The 25,163-nt window shown below is 49.4% G+C and overlaps 1 protein-coding gene and 1 non-coding gene across 2 annotated transcripts; one reads left to right on the forward strand and one right to left on the reverse strand.

The window, feature by feature from the left end:
* Positions 1 to 8,291: 8,291 nt before the first annotated feature.
* LOC118882076 (serum basic protease inhibitor-like) lies at positions 8,292 to 13,445 on the reverse strand. The gene is made up of 4 exons (XM_036827614.1): positions 13,280 to 13,445; positions 12,914 to 13,055; positions 9,342 to 9,533; positions 8,292 to 8,881 (listed from the first exon to the last, which is right to left on the reverse strand). Exons 2-4 carry the CDS (start codon positions 12,987 to 12,989, stop codon positions 8,871 to 8,873), a joined length of 279 nt encoding a protein of 92 aa, XP_036683509.1. The 5' UTR covers positions 12,990 to 13,055; positions 13,280 to 13,445; the 3' UTR covers positions 8,292 to 8,870.
* TRNAG-UCC lies at positions 10,296 to 10,368 on the forward strand. Its single transcript has one exon. It is a non-coding gene; the product is annotated as a tRNA-Gly (tRNA).
* Positions 13,446 to 25,163: the final 11,718 nt, after the last annotated feature.

Below are 25,163 nucleotides of genomic sequence, written 5' to 3' on the forward strand. Positions count from 1 at the left end.
GCAAGAGGCCCTGAGAGGAAGGTGGGGAAAGTGTTCTCAGCAAATGGAAAAGCAAGAGATGGATGAGGAGGAGGAGAAGGTGTGTGAGAATGAGTGGGAGGATGGGACGAGATGGTACTGGGTATAAACATGGGGACCAGACCTGAGGAGCCTTGTGAGACGAGCTAAGAGTTTGGGGCTTTATCCGAAGCCAGAGGAAGGACCTGGACATCTTAGGAGACTCTGGTGGAGGATGGAGAGGAGGGGCGGGGCCGAGGCAGTGGGTTCGTGACAAGTGTCCAGAGGGCACACGGGAGGGGTCTGGACTCAGCAGAGAGCAGAGGCTGCAGAGGAGACAGTGAGGAGGAACAACCAACAGGCTTTGCTACGAGATTGTTCCTGGGGGTGAGGAAAGGGAAGAAGCACGGACAGCAGGCAGCTTCCTGGGAGAAGGGAGGCGAAGCAAGTCCTTGCGGGAAGGGCAAAGAGTTCAGTTTGGTCAATGTTGAGTCCATGGCGCCTGTAAAACACTTAGGCAAAAACTTTCTCCTCCATCCGTGTGCCCCGTCCCATCCCCTTGGCTTCAGAAAATCCACATTCTGGTAAAAGAGATCAAGTCAGCAGGGGAGCCCCAGAGTGCTGGGGAGGGGTGAGGCCGGGCAGTTTCCTGACTTGGGGTGCTGGCTAGGTGCCAGAAGAAATCCGTGGGCAGCAGTGTCCAAAGCTGAAGTTCCAGTAGGCAGCTGGGTCCACAGGCTAAGACCATTTGCTCATCAAAGTGTCCTCTGCTGCCCTAGACTGAGTTCCAGGAGCCGCCCTGGGCTGCGCCCCTACCTGGCTCCTGCGACATGGCTGTTGACTGTTCCCTGTGCCCAGAGTAAACAGCCCTGGCCCCTCCCAGCCAGGACCTGTCTCCAGTCCCCAGGCTGAACATGGGAATTGGGGAGGCATTCTCAGCCTCTTTCCCCTGGGACCCATCTGTGGGGACAGTGGCTGGATGTATGTCTGTCGCCAGCTCCTACTCACCTGTCATCCCAGTGGTCACTGCCCCCGACCCCTTCTGCCCTCCAGCAGCAAAGACCTACTGAGGCTTACAGACTTTAGATTTTGGTTTTTGTCTGTTTGTTTGTAATCTTTATTTATTTATTTATTTTGGCTGAGCCGGGTCTTAGTTGCAGCATTCAAACTCTTAGTTGCGGCATGTGGGATTTAGTGCCCCGACCAGGGATCAAACCCGGGCCCCCTGCACTGAGAGCGCGGAGTCTTACCCACTGGACCACCAGGGAAGTCCCCAGACCTCAGATTTTTGGGTCAGAAAGGAAGTTTGAAGGCACTTCTTGCTGGGTAACCGTGTTTTGGCATTTACCAGCCTGCACGTTAAAGCTTGGTGTATACTCAGCAGTCTCCCTTCTAACAGGAGACACCATTTTTGGACCACTCACACATCTTTTTTCTTTTTTAAAAAAATTTATTTATTTATTTATTTATTTATTTGGTTGAGCCGGGTCTTACTTGCAGCAGGCGGGCTCCTTAGTTGTGGCTCGTCAGCTCCTTAGTTATGGCATATGAATTCTTAGTTGTGGCATGAGTGTGGGATCCAGTTCCCTGACCAAGGATTGAACCCGGGCCCCCTGCATTGGGAGCTCAGAGTCTTAACCGCTGCGCCACCCAGGGAAATGCACCACTCACCCATCTTTGGAGGTGACAACGTGGCAGCTCAGAACAAGGAAGTGATTCATTCAAGGTCCCTCAGCCGGGAGGTGGTGGAGGTGGGAGACAAACCCAGACCCTTCCCTCCAAGGCCAGTGTCGAGGGCTCCTTTCGTTACTTTCTCTACACCAACTGTGCACCCTAGATGTGTCACGAAGAAGACACCTGGGCAATATATATGATGGAAGGGAAAAAACAAGGGCTTGGTGGGATAGAGACCTGGGATCAAACCTTTTCTCTACAGCTTCAAATGGGACTTGGGTAGGACCTTCCCACGGGACCTCTCAGTCTTGGCATGGGAACCCCGGAGTCCTGGATCTAGCCTTTGGCCTCCTGCTGCCCTGCCCACGGGCCCCAGGAGGGAGGTGGGGAAGGAGGAGTGGACAAGGGTCCAGCTGCAGCTGGTCGAGCTGCACCCGGCCAGGAAGCAGCTTAGGTTCCTGGTTCCCACTGGGGCCAGGGTGACACCTGATCCCCGGGGACTGGGAAATGGCAAAGGTGGCAGCCTGCCCGCCTGCCTTGTCCGCTGAGCCCTGCACTCCAGCTGACTCAGACCCGCCCCCCCAGGCTACTCCCCCGCCCCCTACCCCCGAGGCACACCGTTAAAACCTCCACGTGGGCAGCCCCTCACTCCTGCGCCCGCCGCAAGCAAGCACATGCCTATGTGCAGCCCCGGTCCCCTCGCTGCTGGCCTCCTCCTTGGCCTGCTGCTGAGCCTTCCCCCCCAGGTCCCAGGGGAGAGGCCTGGCACAGTATGACAAAGGCTTAGTTCTGGGAACAGAGAACCGAGCATCCCCAGGGCCAGAGTGGGGAGACCCGTGGTGAATAAAGATTGGGGGTCTCTGGTGCTTAAAAGTGATGACCCTTGGAGCTTCGGGTGTGGGGGACAATGTGCTGGAGGTGGGGAGACCACTGAAGGCTGACATTTGAGGGGAAGCTCTGTGCTAAGCGTTGAGACTCAGTGGCCAGAGAGGGGACCTCCTGCTTAAACATCAGAAGCTCCTAGATGCTCAGCTGTGCGGGGTCACCTAAGGATTGAGGGCTCTGAGGCCAAGGGCTAGGTCACTCCTGTGTGGGGTGCAGGGACCCCATGCCTGGAGGTGGGGCTCTCTGAAGGCCCGTAGGGGGCGCCAGGGCCAGAGATGGAGAATCCCTCAGAGGGAGCGGGGTACTCACAAAACGAGCCGCTGTGTGTGGAGGGTCTACTCTCTCCTGAGACATTTCACATGTATGATTTCATTTAGCCTGATGTTGACCCTACAGCATCTGGGATTCTCATCCCATTTTGCCAGCGAGAAAGCAGAGGCTCAGAGAGGTGAAGCGACTTGCTCAGGACCCACAACCAGCAGATGGCACAACTGGGATTCTAGCTCAGGAGGCCCTCTGGTCCTGTCCCTCTTCCTGCCTCAGTCTGTCCATCTGAGACCAGGGAGCAGCAGAGACCCCCCCTAACGGCAGAGACTCCTCTTTTCTCCCCCCTCCCCTCTCGTCTGTGTGTCTTTCTCTCCCAATGTCCTCCTCTCCTGGTCCTCGTCCCTCTGGTCCAGGTTAGAGGCCCCCAGACCCAGGAGTCCCCGAGGGGCCTGTCCTCCCTCCACCTCCCACCGCCCTGCTCAAGTGACTGAGTCTCTAATTACAAACCTTCCCAGCCCCTGGGGGCATCTTCAGACAAATAACAAGCTGGGAGCATCACAGGGGCTGGATTCTGGGTAAAGATCAGTGACCGCAGCACTTTGGGACCCAGGTCACATCCCTGCTTCTAGTCCTCAGTTTTTGCCTCTGAAAAATGAAAAGCTCAGATTCCACGCTGTCTAAGGCCGCTTCCTTCGCTGATGGGAGCTCCCGTGGCCTGCTGGCCAGTCTTGAACTCCAGCAAGTGCTTTTTATGACAGGCCAGCTTCACATGCTTTCTCTCACTCAATCCTTAGAGTGGAAGAGAGGGTGTTAAAGAGGAGGAAAGGGGAGGGGTGCTCAAGGGAGGGGTCCTGATTTCTTCAAACCACTCAGGCAAAAGCTGAACCCTCTTGCTGTGACTGCTGCCCAGCCAGGGATAGCGGTGTGACCTTGGGCAAGAACCTGCCTCTCTCAGATGCTCACTCCACATCCTTAAGATGGCCTGGGCGCCCTCCGAAATCTGTAAAGTCTCTTTCTGCCTGAATGGAGGAGTTCGGGGTGCCAGGCCAGGTGCCCCAAGTACTTTCCCAGGGCTGGGAGTTGGGGAGGGCCGGGAGGGGGACTCAGAGTGGGACGAGTGTCCTAGGCTTTGGGAGCCAGTCCCCTCAGCAGCCTCTGGCTGCCCTGCGACTCTGGCCCACAGAGAGGAATCTCCAGACCAGGTCCCCAGGCCTCAGGCAACAAAGTCCCCACATCGTGTCCCAGAAGCCAAGACATGCACTAGAGCACGGAATCCAGCCAGGTGCAGGGGACTTCCTTTCCCTGGCTGCGCTTCAGATGCCTTGTCTCCCCAAGGTCCCTGGAGGGAGGGCCTCGGCTGAACTGCTTCCATCTCCTTCCACCCAGCCAGACGCCCCAGAGTTGGGAGCACTCCCCTTCCCCGAACCAGACGCTCCCACCTCTTACCAGTACCCTCTCCCGTCCTGCCTGGTGGAGGCCCCCGGGGTTACCACTGGGCATCTGGCAGACGGTGGCACAGCCGGCCCGGCAGCACTTGAGGTTGGCCATGCGTTCTCCATCCGAGAGGCACGCCTGTGTGCAGTCAGGTCCACCTCCAGCGCAGGGCACACGCCTGATTTCTCTGCTCCTGTGCCTGGGAGGCGGATGGGCAGTGAGGGACCAGAGTCCTAGTCTCAGAGGACGCCCGCCTCCTGTCCTAGGACCACAAATCTCAATCTCCCAGGAAATCTCCGTCTCTGGCCCTGGGTGCCTGCCTACAGCCTTCAGAGAATCCCACCAGGCCCCACTGCTGCCACCAGGGGGCAAGAAGGGCCTTCCTTAAAATATGGTGCCTAATGGTTGAGGTACTGGTGACTTGATCCCAAAGGGAACCAGAAGTCCCCAACCCCACCTACATTTTTGAGGGACCAGAGGGTCAAATAAAGGGCAAGATGGGGTGGGCAAGGGACTGGACCTGGATGAGACCTATCACTGAAGCAAGAGGGCCTTAGGTTACCTCTGAGGAAGAAAGGGACCATTTCAGGAAACAGACAGTGACGCTCCTTGGGCACTGGGGAACTCCCTGAGGGTGCTTATGAAAGGTGGGTGACACTACAAACAAAAGGCTATTTATTCCTTTCTTTAATGCAGTAGACGGCACATTTAAGAAGGAGTCAGGAATCAAGAAAACTAAAAGTCTATGTGCTTTTAGGCAAGTGCTTTGGTCTGTGGTATTCAAAGCACTTTAGCACCATAACCAACATGGTCCTCAAAAATATACAAACCCATGGGGCTTCCCTGGTGACGCAGTGATTAAGAATCCGCCTGCCAATGCAGGGGGCAAGGGTTTGAACCCTGCTCCGGGAAGATCGCACATGCCACAGAGCCACTAAGCTCATGCGCCATGACTACTGAGCCTGCACTCTAAACCCCGCGAGCTACAACTACTGAGCCCATGTGCCACAACTACTGAAGCCCGTATGCCTAGAGCCCATGCTCCGCAACAAGAGAAGCCACCGCAATGAGAAGCCCATGCTCCACAATGAAGAGTAGCCCCTGCTCACCTCAACTAGAGAAAGCCCGAGTGCAGCAGTGAAGACCCAACACAGCCAAAAATAAATAAATAAATAAATAAATGGACACCTTGTAATCATGGTTGAACACAGACAAAACAAGCTAAGTTAACAAGCCACCAAAATGACCAAGCATATCCCTGTTCTGCCGCATATGAGTGACTGATGCTGCTTGTCCAAATACAGTTCTAAACTCTATCTCGTCCTCTCTTCTTAGAGTTAAGAGTAAGATACACAGTCAGAGAACTGCCCCACTTCCTGACAGCATCCATCCAGAGCAAAGCCAGCTTCCTGAAACCTTCCCCAAATCACCTAACCATAGCATATTTCTTTAGGTCTTTTCTAACATCCTCTTAATGAGATGCTAGGTGATTCCCCAAGGTGTGTGTTCTCCTTGCTGCAGTGAGTAATAAACCCAACTGGTTCAACTAGGAACAGGAGTCTTTCTGGAGGTGTGTGGCTAGAGACATTGACAGGTAGACTCATTAGCCTTATTTTGTAAAAAAGGAAAGAGAAACTCATTGATTTGGAGAGAGATTCCCAAGACTATAAGGTAGTAAGTGACAGAAGCAGCTCTTTCTATTTTCTCATATTTAAAGACCCTGCTATGTGAGTCTCTATGCATCAGTTTCCTTATCTGTAGTGATGCAGTTAGACACTGTTCTCCAAAGATCTCTCTAGCTCACGTCTTCCTAGAGGCAGGGGCATGAAAACATTGTCAAAGTGGCTTGGCTTGGGAGAGCTGGGACCTCCTTTTGGGTGAGAACCCAGTGGATTCTAAACAAGTCATTCCCACAATGCCTTGCAGCTGGGAAGGTCTAATAATGAACTTGAAGTGTGGTGCCTCCTGGGAAATACCTCCATAAGCCTTGGATTCCTGCCCCACCTACATCCTACCCGCTCCTCTCAGCCACCCTCACTTAGGTGTTCATATTTCCACAGTATCTGATTGCCACAGCTCTTGGCCTACTGGGGAAAGCAAGACTGGAGGGTGGGGCTTCCCTGGTGGCACAGTGGTTAAGAACCTGCCTGCCAATGCAGGGGACATGGGTTTGAGCCCTGGTCTGGGAAGATCCCACATGCCGCGGAGCAACTAAGCCCGTGCGCCACAACTACTGAGCCCGCTCGCCTAGAGCCCGTGCACTGCAACGAAGAGTAGCCCCCACTCACCACAACTAGAGAAAGCCCGCGCACAGCAACGAAGACCCAACGCAGACAAAAATAAATTAATTAAATTACGAAAAAAAAAAAAAAAAAGACTGGCGGGTGACCTGGGAGCTGTGATCCTACTGACCATCCTCTTATTCTTACACTAACCTCACCTCCAGCCCAGTGAGGGGGCACCTCAGGAAGGTGCCAACCATCCTAGCAGCATAAACTGTAGGGAGCTCTAAAGAGTCATTCCCTTAACTCTGAGTCCTGAGAATCTGAAAGATAGTGAAAGGGACTTAGCAAATGTTAAGAACCGAAAAGAGACTTGGGTGGTGGTGGAGGGGTACTTCCCTCACGGCCATCTCCCAATGTCTGTAGAACTAACACAGACAGCAGAATTTGTCTGTAGTGTTCTTAGGAGCAGAGTCAGGACCAATGTGGAAACACAGGGCCAGAGAGGAGGGGGACTCTTATTGGTTCAATAGGACAGAAGAGTGTTCTATTCATGAATGCTACCAGCTGGCACCTGCTGCCCAAGAGAAAGTGAGCTCCCCCTAGCAGGAGGTAAAAAACACCGAGGCTGGTTGACTAGCTACCTTCTATGAAATTTTAACATTTAATTATTCGGAAGCCTTCTCCAATGTTTTTCCAAAACCTAATTTCTCTTCCACTGGTACCTCTACACACCCACATGGCTCAGCTCTAATGGGTCTGTTTCTTAGAGATGACAAAAGCGGCTGCCTCACCCCCCTCAGGAGCTGGGACTAGCAGAAGGGAGCAGAAAACTCAACCAGGGCTCTCATGCAAATACGGTGGTTCCCCCACCCCTCCTAGGTAACTTCTGTTGCCCTACTCTGTACAGGGGGACTCCCAGGTTCATTGTATTCAGGGCTGGGTGGACTTTGAGGAACAAGTTGAGGTCTCCTCGTGATGCTCAAAGGCTACTTGGAAACAAATACAGACTCCGACTTGGGAAATGGATGGATGTAGAATCTCTGTTCTCATCTCCACCTCTTTGTTTTGCCCCAAAGCTCCTGTTTGCCCTCTTCTCTCTACCTGACAGAATACAACTCACCCTTCCAAACTCAGCTCAGACATTGCCTCTTCTGGGAGGCTAGCCTTGACCTCTTCAGGGAGGCTGGCCTTGACCTCCTCAGGGAGGCTGGCTTTGACCTCTTCAGGTGACAGCCAGGGCCTCCACCTCGGCTCCCACAGTAGCCCCGGGAAACTAATCCTCCAGCTAACTGACATTTCCGTGCTCCCATTTCCTCCCTCGCAGTATCATTAGGAAAATACAAACAAATAATTTGGGGAAAATGACAAGCACAGAGCCTGGCACATGGCCAGTCTCACAAAAGAGGGTAGTTGCCCTTCTTTAACAGAAGTAAGAAGCCCCCTCTCCATACAAATGACCTCGCAGAAGGGTGTTCCTTGGAAAACTGGACAACTGAGCCTCATGCTTCTTCTTTTCTCCTTCTAAGAGTCCAGGAGAACAACTTGCCCCAAAATTTGACCTGACCCAAGAAGTAAAGAAAGAAAGCTTTCATGTTGAGGTGTCTCCCAGATAGTTTTGTAGCTTGGGGTGTCCATTAAGAGGTAGATGGTATTGTAATAGGTTTTCTTCCAATACTTGGTAGGGCCCAGTCTGAGGGCAGGAAAAGGGGAGGTGTCCACTGCTCTGCAGAATAATGAGAAGGACCACCATCTCCATGGACAGTGTTGGATAAGGTTCTTAGGTGCAAAAATCAGATTCCACACAAGTTAGCTTAATTAGGAGATTAATTTATTGATTATAAGGATGTAGAATTTTAAATGACAGATAGGAAAATGTTCAACATCGTGGTGGGGGAAAGGGGCTTCTTTAATGAAAAGACCTCTGCCATCACTGATTCTCAGAACTAGATTCCAGAAATTATACCAACGATACCCACAAGGAGAATAGTGATGGTGGGGAGGGGGATGAAGGTGAGGATGCAGCGAGGATGAGGGTTAGGACTAGGACACTTGCTTCAAATCCCAGGCCCCGTAGTCACTCCAGTCATGAGGAATGTGCTCCTGCATTCATTCTTTCTTTCCTCAAATATTTATGGACGGTCTCCTTTGTGCCAGGAACCGTGCTAAGTGCTAGGGATAAAGGGAAGACTTTCTCTCATGGCGCTTAGAGCCGACTGGATGAGACAGAGCTAAAGCAAGTAGACCCATGGGGGGAAGGAAAGAGGCAGGGTTCTGCTGAGGAGGGTGGGGTTGAGAAGGAAGCCGGGGAGGTTGAACTGTTTCAGAAGCAGCCACAGCCCAGCCCTGCGTGGCTCCTCCTCGGACTTCAGCATGTCGGGAGAGCACGGTTCACTGGTCCTCTGCAAAAAGAAAGGAACTGGCTGAATGACATCTCTGAAGCCCCAGACTTGGACACGGTACATTCTGTTGGGTCCTAGACCATCCCAGAAATGAGCAACCACAGTCCTCCCAGGACCAGAATGACCAACAAGAAGGAAGTGAGTTTCCAAGCCTGGGTGGGGAGCTCAGGAACTCTGCAGACCTGCTCTGTAGGGCGGCTGACTCAGTGTTCCCATCTGAGAAAAGGGGAGCATGTGAGGAGGCTCAGATTCTCATGACAGGGCTTCTAGGGGTGACCTTCTGCCAAGCTGGCCCGTGGAGGATGTGCTCAGTGTGTGGTTTCACAGGACACGGCAGCCACTTCTCCTGGGTGGCAGCGAGGAGGAAAGACACTGTGCAGGTGTGAATGGTGTGGGGCCCCCTGAGCCCCTTCTCTTTCCCCAGCCCTTCCCCTCCCACCCTGCCCTGCCCCTGTCTTACTCCAGGGCCTGATGGCACCACCACAGGTCCTCATGCAGTCCTCTGATGTCAGGAAGTTGTTCGGCATGCCGCCACACCCGCCATATTCGAAGGTCTCGCAGAGCCCGGAGTTGGCATTGTAGAAGTACCTGATAAAGATGGCCATGCAGTGACCAGTGTAGGGAGGCTCCAGGCAGAAGGCAGGCGGTGGGTCTGCAAGGATGGGAGGGACTCTGGGTCAGTTATGAGAATGGTCATCAAAGCTTGGTCTAGGGGCTTCCCTGGTGGCGCAGTGGTTGAGAATCTGCCTGCCAATGCAGGGGACACGGGTTCGAGCCCTGGTCTGGGAAGATCCCACATGCCGCGGAGCAACTAGGCCCATGAGCCACAATTACTGAGCCTGCGCGTCTGGAGCCTGTGCTCCGCAACAAGAGAGGCCGCGATAATGAGAGACCAGCGCAGCGCGATGAAGAGTGGCCCCCACTTGCCACAACTAGAGAAAGCCCTCGCACAGAAACGAAGACCCAACACAGCCATAAATAAATAAAATAAATAAATAAATAAATTAATAATTAAAAAAAAAAAAGCTTGGTCTATAAGGTCAACAACAGCAACACCCAGCTTGTTTGCAATAGAGAATGTTGGGGTGCAGGGGTGTGAAGTGTGAAAAGGCCAGTCGAGGGCCTGTGCTCCAACACGTTACTATTAATGTTGTGGTGTGACCATGATATGGTAATCATCTTAAAAAACTATATCTTCTTCATGAAGTATTTATGGATTAATTGCCATAATGCCTTAGATGAGTTTTGAAACAATCTACAAAAAAAAGAGGACCCACATCAATAATATTCTCCACATGATGATAATTGTTGAAGCTGGATGATGGGTAAATGGGGTTTATAATACTATTCTCTGTACTTAATTGAATGGTTGAAAGTTTCCACTATTAAAAAAAAAAAAAAGTGTGAAGAGAATTCCCTGGTGGTCCAGTGGTTAGGACTCCGTTTTTCCACTGCAGGGGGCCCAGGTTCGATCCCTGGTCAGGGAACTAAGATCCCACAAGCCAAGTGGTGCAGCCAAAAAAAAAAAAAAGTGTGAAGGAATCACGATGTAACGGAGAAAGGCATGAAAGAAAACACACCGGTGTGTTAGCTTTGGTTACCTCATGGGGACTGGAATAATGGAATATTGAGGGAATATTGATATTGTGATTTATAATAAATATATATTTGTCCTTCATCCCATTTCTAGTAACAGACTCCTAAAACCCCTGGAATTGCCAAAGTGAAGAGAGCTATAAGTTGCCTTTTGTTATGGGACAGAGGTGACTGACTATTGGGAAACCCCTAGTAAGCCGAGGATGGGCGCTGGTTGCCACAGGAACTAACTGCCTGACCAGAGGGTTGGAACTTTCATTCCCACCCTCCTCCATGGCCTCCCCCAGCTCCGCTCAGGGAGGAGAAGGGGGCTGGAGGTTGAACAATCACCAGTGGCCAATGATTTAATGAATCGTGACTAGGTAGTGAAACCTGCATAAAACCCTCAACAGACCAAGGCATTCATGTTATTCAAAAGAACTGGCATCGACCCAGGGAACAACATAGGTACACGTTCCATCATTGCTCACCTGGACCACTGCAGCAGCCTGCTCCCTGGGCCTCTGTCTCTGCCCTTCGCCCCCTAGAGGCCACTCTTCACACTGCAGCCGCAGGGACCCTGTTACAACTTGAATCCTATCCCGTTGCTCCCATGACCAAGCCCTCATCTCTCTCAGTCAAATTCTGACTCTTATCCTACATGGCTCCTTACGACCTGCCCCCATGGCCTCTCTGCCTCATCCCCTTCCACTCCCTGCCCTCCACCCACTCAGCTCCAGCCACCCTGGTCCTGGCTGCTGCTCAAACACACCAGGCACTTTTTACTGAAGCCTCTACTCCAGCACCTCCTTATCATAGAAGGTTTGCCTACCAGTCTATGGAAAGAGCACAGCCTCCTTTATCCCCATCACTCTCTTTCTTCAAAATATACATCACGACCTGGCATGTTATTTTCCCCTTTCTCTGTGATCTGTCTCCCTCTTAGGAGGCAAGTTAGTTTGTTACTTTGTGTACAGCTGTTTCCCCACATCAAGAACAATGCTTGTAAGGACTTGAGAAATATTGTTAATGGAATTGACCTCCCATTTCATGCTCATGCTAAGCGTACGTTCATTGAATAGAATGGATATCATTGAATTGCTGTTAGTGAAAAGTCCATTTAATGATGAGGCAAGTCTATATAACTATGAATCTAGCTCTAACATTCTATATCTTGAGAGGATAGTAAAGTGATAGACAGGGGGGCAAGGGGAAGGGCATTGAGTTTTGACTAATATTGTTCCAGCCTGGAAGAAAAACAGCCTTAGGCCCACGAACAAACTCACAACAGTGCTAGATTTCTTGCCCTCCCTGCAGTTGCCTCAGGCAGAGCAGAAGCTCAGCTGTCCCAGACTTTTCTGATTAATTTTAATAATAGAGAAATAATCATTATTTGACACCTAAATATTTCGGGCTGGGAAGGGAAAGGTAGGTAGACTAAGTCTTCCAGATGAAGACATCTTGGGGGAAAATGGACATCATTGGTTATGAAATTCATGATTGGTTGGTTATCCCTTCAGAGAACCTGTGTAACAGGTGTCCCCAGCCAGGTGAGGAAACCACAGACGACTTGCCCCAGCACACACAGCAGGTAAGTATTTAGGTCACCATGATACTATCATGTCACAACCCATTTAATAAACTACTTGATTCTGCCAGGAATTCTGAAAATACAGATAACTGGTAAGAGCTGCTGGGAGCACTGACGCATACTAAACACAACCCTGCCCCCGAGCCACAGTCACCAAATTAAAGGGAAGAGTGAGTCCGGGTTTTGTCCCTGAGAGCAAATATGTGGTGTCCCTACTGACACCAACCAATTCTGCAACGCCACCTGGGCGTCCCACGAGTCAATTCACTTCTGACACTAAAACCGCAGAGTTAGTGCAGATTCAACAATATGAGGGCTCAGTCCCACAAGACAGCCCCCATTTCAAATGCCAGTCACAAGTCCCGGGGTCACCCATACGTGTGACCAACTTGCTATAAATTCAGAGGTTCCATGACCCCACTTCCCATTTTCAGTAATTCATTAGAACCACCCACAGAACTCAGGAAAGCCCTTTACTTACTGCTCCCAGTTTATTACAAAGGCTGAAGCTCAGGGACGGTTGAATGGAGGAGACGCATAGGGCAAAGGGGGGTTGAGGGGTGCAAAGCCTCCAGGCCCTCTCAGGACACTCTCCCCTCACATCACCTCGAATGTTCACCACTCTGGACATTCTCCAAACCCCCAAAGTTTAGGGGTTTTTATTGAGGTTTCCATAGGTCGGCAGATTGATTGAATCATTGGTCACTGATGATTGAACTCAGCCTCAATACTTACCCTCTCCTCTCCCCAGAAGTACTACAGGTTGAAAGTTCTAATTCTCTAATCACCTGATGAGACTTATTGGAGACCGGCCCCATCCTTAAGCTATTGTGGGTCCCCTTCCTTGACTCATCACATTACCGTACAGAAGACAGCAGATTCCAAGGGTGGCAGGACATCTGGGCCAGGAACCAGGACAAGAACAAATATGGATGTTTTCATTACACCACAGTGAGCTTCAGGCACAAGGCAGTGACCAGGAATAGTCTCAGAGATGGGGTCCCTGGTCTGGTAGAGTTAGGGGGGATACTTGTTTAAAAAGCTGAAACATAATGATTCCTTTTGAGAGTCATGAAATGTCCCTGGAGTTAAAACTGCCCAGTTTCTCAGGAGAAATCCAGAGAGGGCTGTCAGCACCCACCCAACCCCTGCTCCCCAGCCCCTCCCATGGACTCGCCTCATTCCCCCCAACCCTGCCCCAGCCTGTAGAGGTGAGGTGAGCCGGGACTTACCTCTGAAACGGCCCTTGTATTTACCCCCCGGGGCGCAGGTCACCAGGGTGACCAGGAGGACGAGAAGGGTGACGGAGAGGCAGAGTCAGCTCATGTTTCTGGTCTTGCAGGAGGGCTTCTGAGGAAAGCTGGGGGCTGACAGAGCTTTTCATATCCCAGCTGAGGGGTGGGACAGGCAAGGAAGAGGAGAGTAAGCAAGGGAGGAGCTGGGGTCAGTCCTGTTTATTGCGTAATCTCCCTACCTAACCAGGCTTCCTGCTTCTGCCTGCTGGGGCCAAATGCCCAGTGACAGCATTTCTCAGACTTGACTCTGCCTGTGGGTCTCGTGGAAACACAGACTGTGATTCCACAGGTGGAATTTTGTCCAATATGTTGACTCAGGGAGCATCCCAGCACCTAGAGCAGTGCACGGCAGGTGATGGACGGTCAGTGGGTGGATGAGAGCCAATCAAAGGACACATAAGTGAACAGCAGTGTGTTAGCTCTGGTCCTCCTTTTCAGCCTCCTGCTGATGTCATCACATCCGGGCATCAATGCCCTTCACCCCCCACCCCAAACTCACTATCCTCAGAAGACAGGTGTGACACAGGACACCATCCTGCAACCATTGCCACAGCTTCTCAGCTGGATGGAACTTGCTATTTACCTGGCACTGGTCCAAGCAGAAGCTGAGCTAGGGGAAGGCAATGTTCTCCTGGGAGACAAACCCTGATTTTCTGGGTAGAAAAAAGAGTAAGGGGCGTGGGCAGAGGGGAAGCAGGGAGCTGAACACATCTCCACAGCATGATCACTCACCACCCCTCACCTGGTTACACCAACAGGAGAGCTGCCTGCCTGAGTGGACCTCAGGGGCTGGAGTGATCTGTGGGAGGCTGGAAAGATCGCCTGCAACATCTCCCTTTCTCGGGTCTCTCCACCTGTGGTTTTGGGGTCGGAGGATGTCAATTTGCATCCCAGCTCTCCCTTTCCCTAACTTTGTGACCTGTGGCCAGAAATCTCCCAGAGCCCCGTGTCGTCAGGTGTCATCTGAGATCTGTGCTGCCCAGGTCGTGGGGTTGCTGTGGAAGCAGTGGACTCAACAGACATATATTCCTTCTCCCTGCAAAGTCAATCCTTGTAATAAGAATAATAGGGACTTCCCTGGTGGCGCAGTGGTTAAGAATCCGCCTGCCAATGCAGACGACACGGGTACGAGCCCTGGTCCGGACTCGAACATGCCACGGAGCAACTAAGCTCGTGCACCACAACTATTGAGCCTGCGTGCTGCAACTACTGAAGCCCGCACACCTAGAGCCCATGCTCTGTAACAAGAGAAGCCACTGCAATGAGAAGCCCGTGCACCACAACTAGAGAAAGCCCGCGTGCAGCAACGAAGACCCAACACAGCTGAAAATTAATTAATTATTTTAAAAAGAATAATAATAATGAGTAATGACAGCAGTAAACACTTAGCTCCTTCCATGTGCCAGGCATTGTCCTCAGCATTTGACTTATATTAACTCATCTAATCCTCACGATAATCCTAAAAGAGGGTGAGGAAATCTCAATATTTCCTAACAATACAGAGGAGAAAATTGAGGCAACAGGAAATCTGTAATTTGCCCGAGGTCATGCTGGGTAGGAACAGGATCTGAACCCAGGAAACCGGCTTCAGAGTCTGCCCACCATGCACTCTGCTGCTTTGTAAGGTATAAAGTGCAGGCACATGTGAAGGCTTACATATCCTCCCCTCTTCACTTGTCCCATCTATTCACTCCCAATTACAACCATGTACCACAAGGCCCCCCCATACACACTCACTCATCCACTCACAGACAATCATCTTCCCACTAACACACACACACACTAACAGCTAACACTGCCGAGATGTGCTGATTACAATTCCCTCTGTGTAAATCTTTTATCTCCTTTAATGATCACATCTAATCTCTCCTCTCTAGGGGATATTTCTACCTTACCACCTATCACAGAGGAGAAAAAATGCAGCACAGAGAGGTGAAGGCCTCACCCAGCATCAAACTGCTGATCAGCAGTAAAAACAAGACCACAGCCCAGCCTTCTACGCAATCATACACACATACACACACACACACACACACACATACGCACACCCTGTGCTCCACTTCCAGGGTCAAGGAGAAGGGAGCTGGGCTCAGTGCCCAGAAGCCCCAGGAACAAGCCCAGCCAAATGTCAAAGGGGCACAGAGCTGCATGATGAGCTGCAGAGGACGGGACGGGTTTGTGGCTGGCCTTTGAAGTGGGGCAGTTTTGTGGCACAGAGTCTTCCACCTGTGGGCTCTAGTCTAACTCTGGAGACTTAATGTCAGAAGGGAATTGACTTGGGGGATGCCCAGTGGGTGTCGGAGAGGTGGTTGGTCTTGGTAGAGACACCATGGATTTGGTGTCTGGGGGAAAAAAACCCAGACCCACTCGTCGCTGGGCTTTGATGGCTGAGATGCGGCTTCGGGACAGGGGAGTAATGAGTGTGGGGCAGGGGAGTAATGAGTGTGGGGCAGGGGAGTAATGAGTGTGGGACAGGGGAGTAATGAGTGTGGGGCAGGGGAGTAATGAGTGTGGGGCAGGGGAGTAATGAGTGTGGGGCAGGGGAGTAATGAGTGTGGGGCAGGGGAGTAATGAGTGTGGGACAGGGGAGTAATGAGTGTGGGGCAGGGGAGTAATGAGTGTGGGGCAGGGGAGTAATGAGTGTGGGGCAGGGGAGTAATGAGTGTGGGGCAGGGGAGTAATGAGTGTGGGGCAGGGGAGTAATGAGTGTGGGGCAGGGGAGTAATGAGTGTGGGACAGGGGAGTAATGAGTGTGGGACAGGGGAGTAATGAGTGTGGGACAGGGGAGTAATGAGTGTGGGGCAGTGCATCCAGAAACTATTACCCATTATCTGCATTTTAACAATTCCCTGCAGATGTCAGGTGCTTCACTGACTGGATTTTGACAGACTAGTATCTTGACTTGAACTTACCACTTACCATGAAGTGACCAGGGGCCACTCACGTATCTGCGGTTTCCCCACGCAGACAGGTGACACCTGCCACGCAGGTTCCAGGAAGGGATTACCTATCGTCACATAAAGAGTTTTTTCACATTCCATGGCCCATGCTATCCATTTCCAGCACGATGTCTTAGTCTGGGGAGTTCGCTGGTGGCACAGTGGTTACGAATCTGCCTGCCAGGGTCCAAGGTTGGCGCAGGGCCACCCACACCTTACCCGCGTCGAAACAGGCCTGGCTCTACCCGAAGGCCCTGTGTGGGTCGGACTCTGAAGCCTCCCTTGGCCACACCCATAGCCCAACCAGACCGTGCCCAGACTCCAGTGAAGCAGGAGGCAGGCCGTGGCTTCGTGCTGCCCCCGCCTGGCACCGACCTTCTGTTCTGACGGGAGGGTGCAAGCAGTCCCGCGTGGGTGCCTGGACCAGCCCCAGCTTCCACAGAAGCTCTGTTACAGGAGGCCCAGTGCCCTGGCCTCAGTTGGGTTGTGGCCTTACCCCAGGTGAAGCAAGAGAAGGCGGATGCCCAGGAGGACTGGCCACCAGGCACAGCCATCCTGACTTCTCCTGTATTGCTGCTGGGCTGCCCCAGCAAGGCAGTAGACCCAGGCCTGCCACCTGTGAAGCAAGAGCCACCTGACCCTGAGAAGGACAAGGATGACTCCACCTCTGACTTGGCCCCAGAGGAGGAGGTAGGAGGGGCTGGCACGCCCTTGATCGCAGAGAGTTTCAGCCTGGGTGGAACCCGCCTCCAGGACACAGAAGTCTGGTTGCCAAGGACAGGCAATCGGGAAGGGAAGACGGATGTAAAGAGTGGGAGACCGAGGATACACTGGCGCCCACGAGCACAACCTGGAAACCACACGGATGGCCCGGAACCCATGTCAGCCTCTCACCACCTCTAACTTCGATGATGTGGGTTTCCTGCAGAAGAAGCTGGGGCCCTTCATCACAGAGTTAAATACGCATCTGGGCCAGGAATTAGAGAAGCTGAAGGAAGATCCTGGGGAAGGTGGAGCAGCTGCAGGCCTGACTGCTGCCCCATACCAACGAGGTGAGCCAGCAGATAAATGACATGTGTGAACCGCAACAGTGCCTGGTGCCCCTGCACCAACCTTCCGAGTGCACTGCTGCTTCACTTCTGCCCTCCAGTTATCACGCAAAATGTCTCTTGTGGCCCATCCTAACCGGAAGCGTATGAGGAAGGGAGTGCTGGGAAACATAGCCTAGTCAAGGTGACACGTTACAAAGCCACCCTGCCATGAATCAGCTCCCAAGGGTCTCACTACTCACCTGAGGATAACTTGATAAAGCTACGTTGCTGAAAATGCAAAGCTGAAGACCATGCATTTCATGGTGACCCCAGCAAGTACAGAAATTCTGTCAAGCCCACCCAGAAAACACTTGCTGGTCTCGGCTATTTATGTGTCATTCAAGTATTGAGAACCTGGCCCATGGTAGGCACCATACTTAATGCTGGGATTCAGGAATGAAAAAGATATAGTCGGGCTTCCCTGGTGGCGCAGTGGTTGAGAATCTGCCTGCTAATGCAGGGGACACGGGTTCGAGCCCTGGTCTGGGAAGATCCCACATGCCGTGGAGCAATTGGGCCCGTGAGCCACGACTACTGAGCCTGCGCGTCTGGAGCGTGTGCTCCACAACAAGAGAGGCCACGATAGTGAGAGGCCCGCGCACCACGATGAAGAGTGGCCCCCGCTTGCCGCAACTGGAGAAAGCCCTCGCACAGAAATGAAGACCCAACACAGCCAAAAATAAATAAACAAATTAATTAATTAAAAAACAAACAAACAAAAAACACCAAATGAGTTAAAAAAAAAAAGATATAGTCCATGCCGTTTTATTAAATACCTTAGTATGTATTTAAAAATGGTGGGGCTTCCCTGGTGGCGCAGTGGTTGAGAATCTGCCTGCCAATGCAGGGGACACGGGTTCGAGCCCTGGTCTGGGAAGATCCCACATGCCGCGGAGCAACTGGGCCCGTGAGCCACAACTACTGAGCCTGAGCGTCTGGAGCCTCTGCTCCGCAACAAGAGAGGCCGCGATAGTGAGAGGCCCGCGCACCGCGATGAAGAGTGGCCCCCACTCGCCGCAACTGGAGAAAGCCCTTGCACAGAAACGAAGACCCAACACAGCCAAAAAAAATAAATAATAAATAAATAATAAATAAAAAATTTTTAAAAAATGGTGAATGGATTTCCAACTTTATTGTGGAATTTAATAGTGAAAATACAGAATTCAGGAAACTGTTGGGAGGACAGCCCTGGCTTGAGCCTTGTTGGGGCACAATAGGCATTGGAAAATATATAAATAGTTTCTATCTCTCTGCTGTTCTATTTTTAAATTATTTTTAAACGAAAAAAAAAAAAAAAGGAATCTGCCTGCCAATGCAGGCAACATAGGTTTGAGCCCTGGTCCAGGAAGATCCCACATGCCACGGAGCAACTAAGCCCGTGCGTCACAACTACTGAGCCTCTGCTCTAGATCCCACGAGCCACAACTACTGAACCCGCATGCCACAACTACTGAAGCCCCCATGCCTAGAACCTGTGCTCTGCAACAAGAGAAGCCACCGCAATGAGAAGCCTGCGCACTGCAACAAAGAATAGCCCCCACTCGCCGCAACTAGAGAAAGCCCACATGCAGCAATGCAGCCAAAAATAAATAAATAAATTTAAAAATAAAAAATAGAGAGGGCAGACAGCAGAAGCAAGATGAACAGTTCTACAGCCTGTGGAACAAAAACCACATTCACAGAAAGACAAAATGAAAAGGCAGAGGACTATGTACCAGATGAAGGAACAAGATAAAATCCCAGAAAAACAACTAAAGGAAGTGGACATAGGCAAACTTCCAGAAAAAGAATTCAGAATAATGATAGTGAAGATGACCCAGGACCTTGGAAAAAGAATGGAGGCAAAGATTGAGAAGATGCAAGAAATGTTTAACAAAGACCTAGAAGAATTAAAGAACAAAAACCTAGAATAATTAAAGAACAAACAAACAGAGATGAACAATACAATAACTGAAATGAAAAAATACACTAGAAGGAATCAATAGCAGAATAACTGAGGCAGAAGAACAGGTAAGTGACCTGGAAGACAGAATGGTGGAATTCACTGCTACGGAATAGAATAAAGAAAAAAGAATGAAAAGAAATGAAGACAGCCTAAGAGACCTCTGGGACAACATTAAACACACCAACATTCACATTATAGAGGTGTCAGGAGGAGAAGAGAGAGAGAAAGGACCTGAGAAAATATTTGAAGAGATTATAGTTGAAAACTTCTCTAACATGGGAAAGGAAATAGCCACCCAAGTCCAGGAAGCACAGAGAGTCCCAGGCAGGATAAACCCAAGGAGAAACACGCCAAGACACATAGTAATCAAGTTGACAAAAATTAAAGACAAAGAGAAATTATTAAAAGCAACAAGGGAAAAGCAACAAATAACATACAAGGGAACTCCCATAAGGTTAACAGCTGCTTTCTCAGCAGAAACTCTACAAGCCAGAAGGGAGTGGCATGATATATTTAAAGTGATGAAAGGGAAGAACCTACAACCAAGATTACTCTACCTGGCAAGGATCTCATTCAGATTCGATGGAGAACTCAAAAGCTTTACAGACAAGCAAAAGCTAAGAGAATTAAAAAAAAAAAAAAAAAAGCTAAGGGAATTCAGCACCACCAAACCAGCTCTACAACAAATGCTAAAGGAACTTTTCTAAGTGGGAAACACAAGAGAAGAAAAGGACCTACAAAAACAAACCCAAAACGATTAAGAAAATGGTCATAGGAACATACATATCAATAATTACCTTAAATGTGAATGGATTAAACGCTCCAACCAAAAGACACAGGCTCACTGAATGGATACAAAAGCAAGACCCATATATATGCTGTCTACAAGAGACCAACTTCAGGCCTAGGGACACATACAGACTGAAAGTGAGGGGATGGAAAAAGATATTCCATGCAAATGGAAATCAAAAGAAAGTCGGAGTAGCAATACTCATATCAGGTAGAATAGACTTTATTTATTTTTTTATTTTTTGGATAATATTGTTCTAGCTTTTTTGTTTTTAACGTCTTTATTGGAGTATAATTGCTTTACAATGTTTTGTTAGTTTCTGCTGTATAACAAAGTGAATCCGCTATACGTATATATATTTCCCCAAGTCCCCTCCCTCTTGCATCTCCCTCCCACCCTCCCTGTCTCATCCCGCTAGGTGGTCACAGAGCACCGAGCTGATCTCCCTGTGTTATGCAGCTGCTTCCCACTAGCTATCTATTTTACATTTGGTAGTGTATATATGTCCATGCCACTCTCTCACTTCGTCCCAGCTTACCCTTCCCCCTCCCCGTGTCCTCAAGTCCATTCTCTATGTCTGCGTCTTTATTCCTGTCCTGCCCCTAGGTTCTTCAGAACCATAAAATAGACTTTAAAATAAAGAATGTTACAAGAGACAAGGAAGGATACTACATAATGATAAAGGGATCAATCCAAGAAGATATACCAATTATAAATATATATGCACCCAACATAGGAGCACCTCAAGACATAAGGCAACTGCTAACAGCTGTAAAAGAGGAAATCAACAGTAACACAATAATAGTGGGGGACTTTAACACCTCACTTACACCAATGGACAGATCATGCAGACAGAAAATTCATAAGGAAACACACGCTTTAAATGACACAATAGACCAGATAGATTTAATTGATAGTTATAGGACATTCCATCCGAAAACAGCAGATTACACTTTCTTCTCAAGTGCACACGGAACATTCTCCAGGATAGATCACATCTTGGGTCACAAATCAAGCCTCGGTGAATTTAAGAAAATTGAAATCATATCAAGCATCTTTTCCAACCGCAACGCTATGAGATTAGAAATAAATTACAGGGGAAAAAACGTAAAAAACAAAAAATTTAAAAAACATTGCTTTAATAAAAAAAAAAAAAGTGCTAAATTCCTTAACTTGGGATATCTGGTTTTCTTTAATTTACAATAATCTCTTGACATTCAGACTACCTGCCCTTTGTTGCAAAACTTCCTTCTCTATATCCTGGCTCCCCCCCTCACCTCCTCAGAGCACTTCTCTCAGGGTTACTTGAGATGCTGCCTCCCGGGCTTGAAGTTCTAAAAATCTCCTCCGAGTAAAACAACTCTCAACTTTTAGGCTGCACAGTTTTTTTCAGTTGACAATGGACTAGTCTCATTTCCCCCCCAGTCTGTACAGGAGAGGTGAGCCGGGACTTACCTCTGGCACGGCTCTTGTGTTCACCCCCCGGGGTGCAGGTCACCAGGGTGACCAGGAGGACGAGAAGGGTGACGGAGAGGCAGAGCCGTCTCATGTTTGTGGCCTTGCAGGAGGGCTTCTGAGGAAAGCTGGGGGCTGACAGAGATTTTCACACCCCAGCTGAGGGGTGGGATCAGGCAATGAGGAGGGGAGTGAGGAAGGGGAGGAGCTGGGGTCAATGCTGTTCATGCTTCACCTCCCACGTAACCAGGCTTCCTGCTTCTGCCTGCTGAGGCCAAATGCCCAGTAACAGTGCTTCTCAGACTTGACTCTGCCTGTGGGTCTTGTGGAAGTAAATACACATTCTGATCCCCCAGGTCTGGGTGACGCCTGAGAAGCTGCATTCCTAACAGGCTCACCGTTACAGGTGTGTCCCCAGCCCCAGTTTCCCCTCCTATAAAATGGTCCACAGGACCACAATTTGATAGCAAGCCTGAAGGAGACTCACCGGGCTGGAGGAGAAGGGCAGCAGACACAGAGAAAAGCTGCCTTTCCCATGCACCTTGGGAAGCAGCAGAGGAGCCAAGATCGGGAAGAGCTGAATCTCAGAAAGCCCCACATTCTCTCCCACTGATCTGCGCCTCTTCCTAATTCTCTGCCTTTACCTTAATTCTTTGGAATGATCACACACTGGTAGCATATGAGAAGTACAAGTCACTGGACTTCTTTTGTAAAAACAAGCATGAGTCTCCTTCCATTCCCTGAGGATGAAATGATTGATTAGATCCCCATCCCCTTCTCCTTCACTCAGGATGGCATATAAGCCTCAACTGCCTGACCGTGTTTGGGTCCCAGGTCTTTGGGGATGCTCTACCTATGAAATTTGGTTTTCTCCTGTTCATCTGTCTTATGTCGATTTAATTACCAAACCAGCCAAAGAACCTAGAAGGGAAACAGGGAAAGGTTTCCTCCCCAACAACAGTAGGAGGACCTGCATTCGGCAAATTATTTAGTGTTCCTGGGCCGTGGTGCCCTCATATGTAAAATGGGATTGTTTATAAAATCAACCCCATTTCTTTGAGATGCTGTGAACGCATTTGAGACTAATGAATAGAGAATGCTCAGCTCTGTGCCCCTGGGTGCTAAATACTCAAAGATTCAGGGCTCCTCTTGTGATCATCAATGTGACACCCAACTCCCAGTAGGAATGTCTGGATCTGATCTCAGGTCTAGATAAATATCTAGACCCAAGATGTCTGGGGTGCCATGTCAGCAAGTTGAAACTTAACTCTGTGTTCTTGTAAATGATCTACAGTTCTTTGGACCCTTGGGGATGGAGACTGCCCACGTCATGAAGTGTTAAGTAAAGTTTGTGTCACCTGAACTGTCTTCTTTAATCATTTTAGACAAGGGAAATGCCTGCTTTCCCTTTGGGGTCTGGGGCTTCCCTGAGGTCAGCTGTGCAGGCAGTATATGCCTGCATGCCTGACCACAGTAAAAACCCAAGACTCCCAGACAGGAGTGAGCTCCCCTGGTTGGCAACATCTCGGATGTGTCGGGCTGAGGGAATCAAGCAGAAGCTTGTGCCTGTGTTCCTCCAGCTTCACCCCATGCTCTTTCCCCCTTTGGTGATTCTACTCTGCATCCATTTGATATAAACTTAAGTATAACACCTTTGTGTCCTGTGAGTCCTTTTATGAATTAAACCTGGGTGTTGTCTTGTGAACTCCAAACACAAGTAGTTTTGCTGTAGCAGAAAATAGTTGAGGCACCCCCATTATGTTAGACCTTATTCAGCCCTTATTCTTTCCACCCATTCCACCTGTCTCCTACAGATGTTTTCTCCCCCTCTCTTTCTTGCTTAATTGCACTCTGAAAATGATTGCCCTCTAGCTAAGGTTGCACTATGCACCTGATGTTTACTTCTCCAAGACAACACTCCTTAACACTCCTTTCCTTTGTGAGCATTCTTCATTCCAGAAAGAAGGTCATGGAACGATAATCTCGAGGACCACCAGAACCTATTCTGGAACCACCTGATGCCAGCCCTAATGATCTCAAGGTCTCCAGGAGGAAAGAAGGATGCAAACATCAGCCCCGATCCTTATCTACAGCCCTATTTTCCACCCTGAAACTATAAGACCCTTTCCTGCTTCCCAGGAAGGGGGGCACAGCCTTGAGTGTGTTAGCCTGCTGTGGCCCCCTTTGCCTGGCAAAGTAATAGAGCTACTCCTTTCTACTCCTCCAAAGCTCTGTCTCTGGGTTTCTATTCTGTACTGGTGAAGAGAGACTGGGTTTTCGGCAACAGTTTCCGTTGTTATCCCCAAATAGAAACTATATCCATAGAAGGTAAATAGCTTGTCTGAGGTCACACAGATAGTGAATAGCAAAGCTGGAATTTGAATTCCTCCGTCTCCAATGGTGAGGTTTTTAACAACTACTGAAGCACAAGTGAAGATAATCTAACATAACTGATATAGAAAACTCAATAATTGGAAAAGAAACTTTATTTCAAGATGTAATACAAGGAAATTTCCCTTACAAAAATCTGTAGATTGGAAAAAGCATTCCATGTTCCAGTACAAAAAGAATGATGCAGAATGATACCAAAATACATTATCTCAAGGATAAGCAAAGAGGTCTTCAAGCTTTCAGGTAGGAAAAAAGTCACCCCTAAGGGAGAAAAACATTCAGGCCACTTCATAGTGACACTCCATGGCAGAATTCAGTGGAACCAGGTCCACAATTGTTCTGGGAAAAGAAAGTCTGATCCAGGATTTTTTATCCCAACAAATTGTCCTTGAAATATAAAGGCAATATGCAAAAATTCAGGGAAAACAATACCTGTAAACCCTTTGTTTTTTAGAATTATTTTTTTATCTACCTAACAAAATGTTTATGAGGATAACTTGAAGTAAAGATATTTATTTCACGTGGTGGAATTTCACTGTCCACTATGGTAGCCACTAGCCACATGTGGCTACTGAGCACAGGAAATATGACTAGTATGAATCAGGATGTGCCTTAAGTGCAAAATACACTCAGATTCCAAAGACTTAGTATGAAGAAAAGTAAAATATCATATTAATCTTTATTACATGTTGATTATATGTTGAAATTATACTATTTTGGATCTACTGAGTTAAATAAACTATTATTAAAACTAGTTTTAGGGCTTCCCTGGTGGCGCAGTGGTTGAGAATCTGCCTGCCAATGCAGGGGACACAGGTTCGAGCCCTGGTCTGGGAAGATCCCACATGCCGCAGAGCAACTAGGCCCGTGAGCCACAACTACTGAGCCTGCGCGTCTGGAGCCTGTGCTCCGCAACAAGAGAGGCCGCGATAATGAGAGGCCTGCACACCGCGATGAAGAGTGGCCCCCACTTGCCGCAACTAGAGAAAGCCTTCACACAGAAACGAAGACCCAACACAGCCATAAATAAATAAATAAATAAAAAATTAAAAAAAAAACTAGTTTTACCTCTTTCTTTTTAATCTTTAAAATGCTGCTGCTAAAAAAAAAAAAGCTGCTAATTCCTTGGCGGTCCAGTGGTTAAGATTCAGCGCTTTCACTGCCGTGGGCCCGGGTTCAATCCCTGGTTGGGGAATTAAGAACCCACAAG

This window comes from Balaenoptera musculus, chromosome 15 (assembly GCF_009873245.2).
Source record: "Balaenoptera musculus isolate JJ_BM4_2016_0621 chromosome 15, mBalMus1.pri.v3, whole genome shotgun sequence".
Lineage (NCBI taxonomy): Eukaryota > Metazoa > Chordata > Mammalia > Artiodactyla > Balaenopteridae > Balaenoptera > Balaenoptera musculus.

Coding starts and splice junctions, on each gene's coding strand:
- LOC118882076 (XM_036827614.1), bottom strand. CDS start 12,989: ATGAAAACATCCATATTTGTTCTTGTCCTGGTTCCTGGCCCAGATGTC. Junction 9,534..12,913: donor CTTGGAATCTGCTGTCTTCT/GTACGGTAATGT, acceptor CCATCCTTGCAG/ACCCACCGCCTGCCTTCTGC.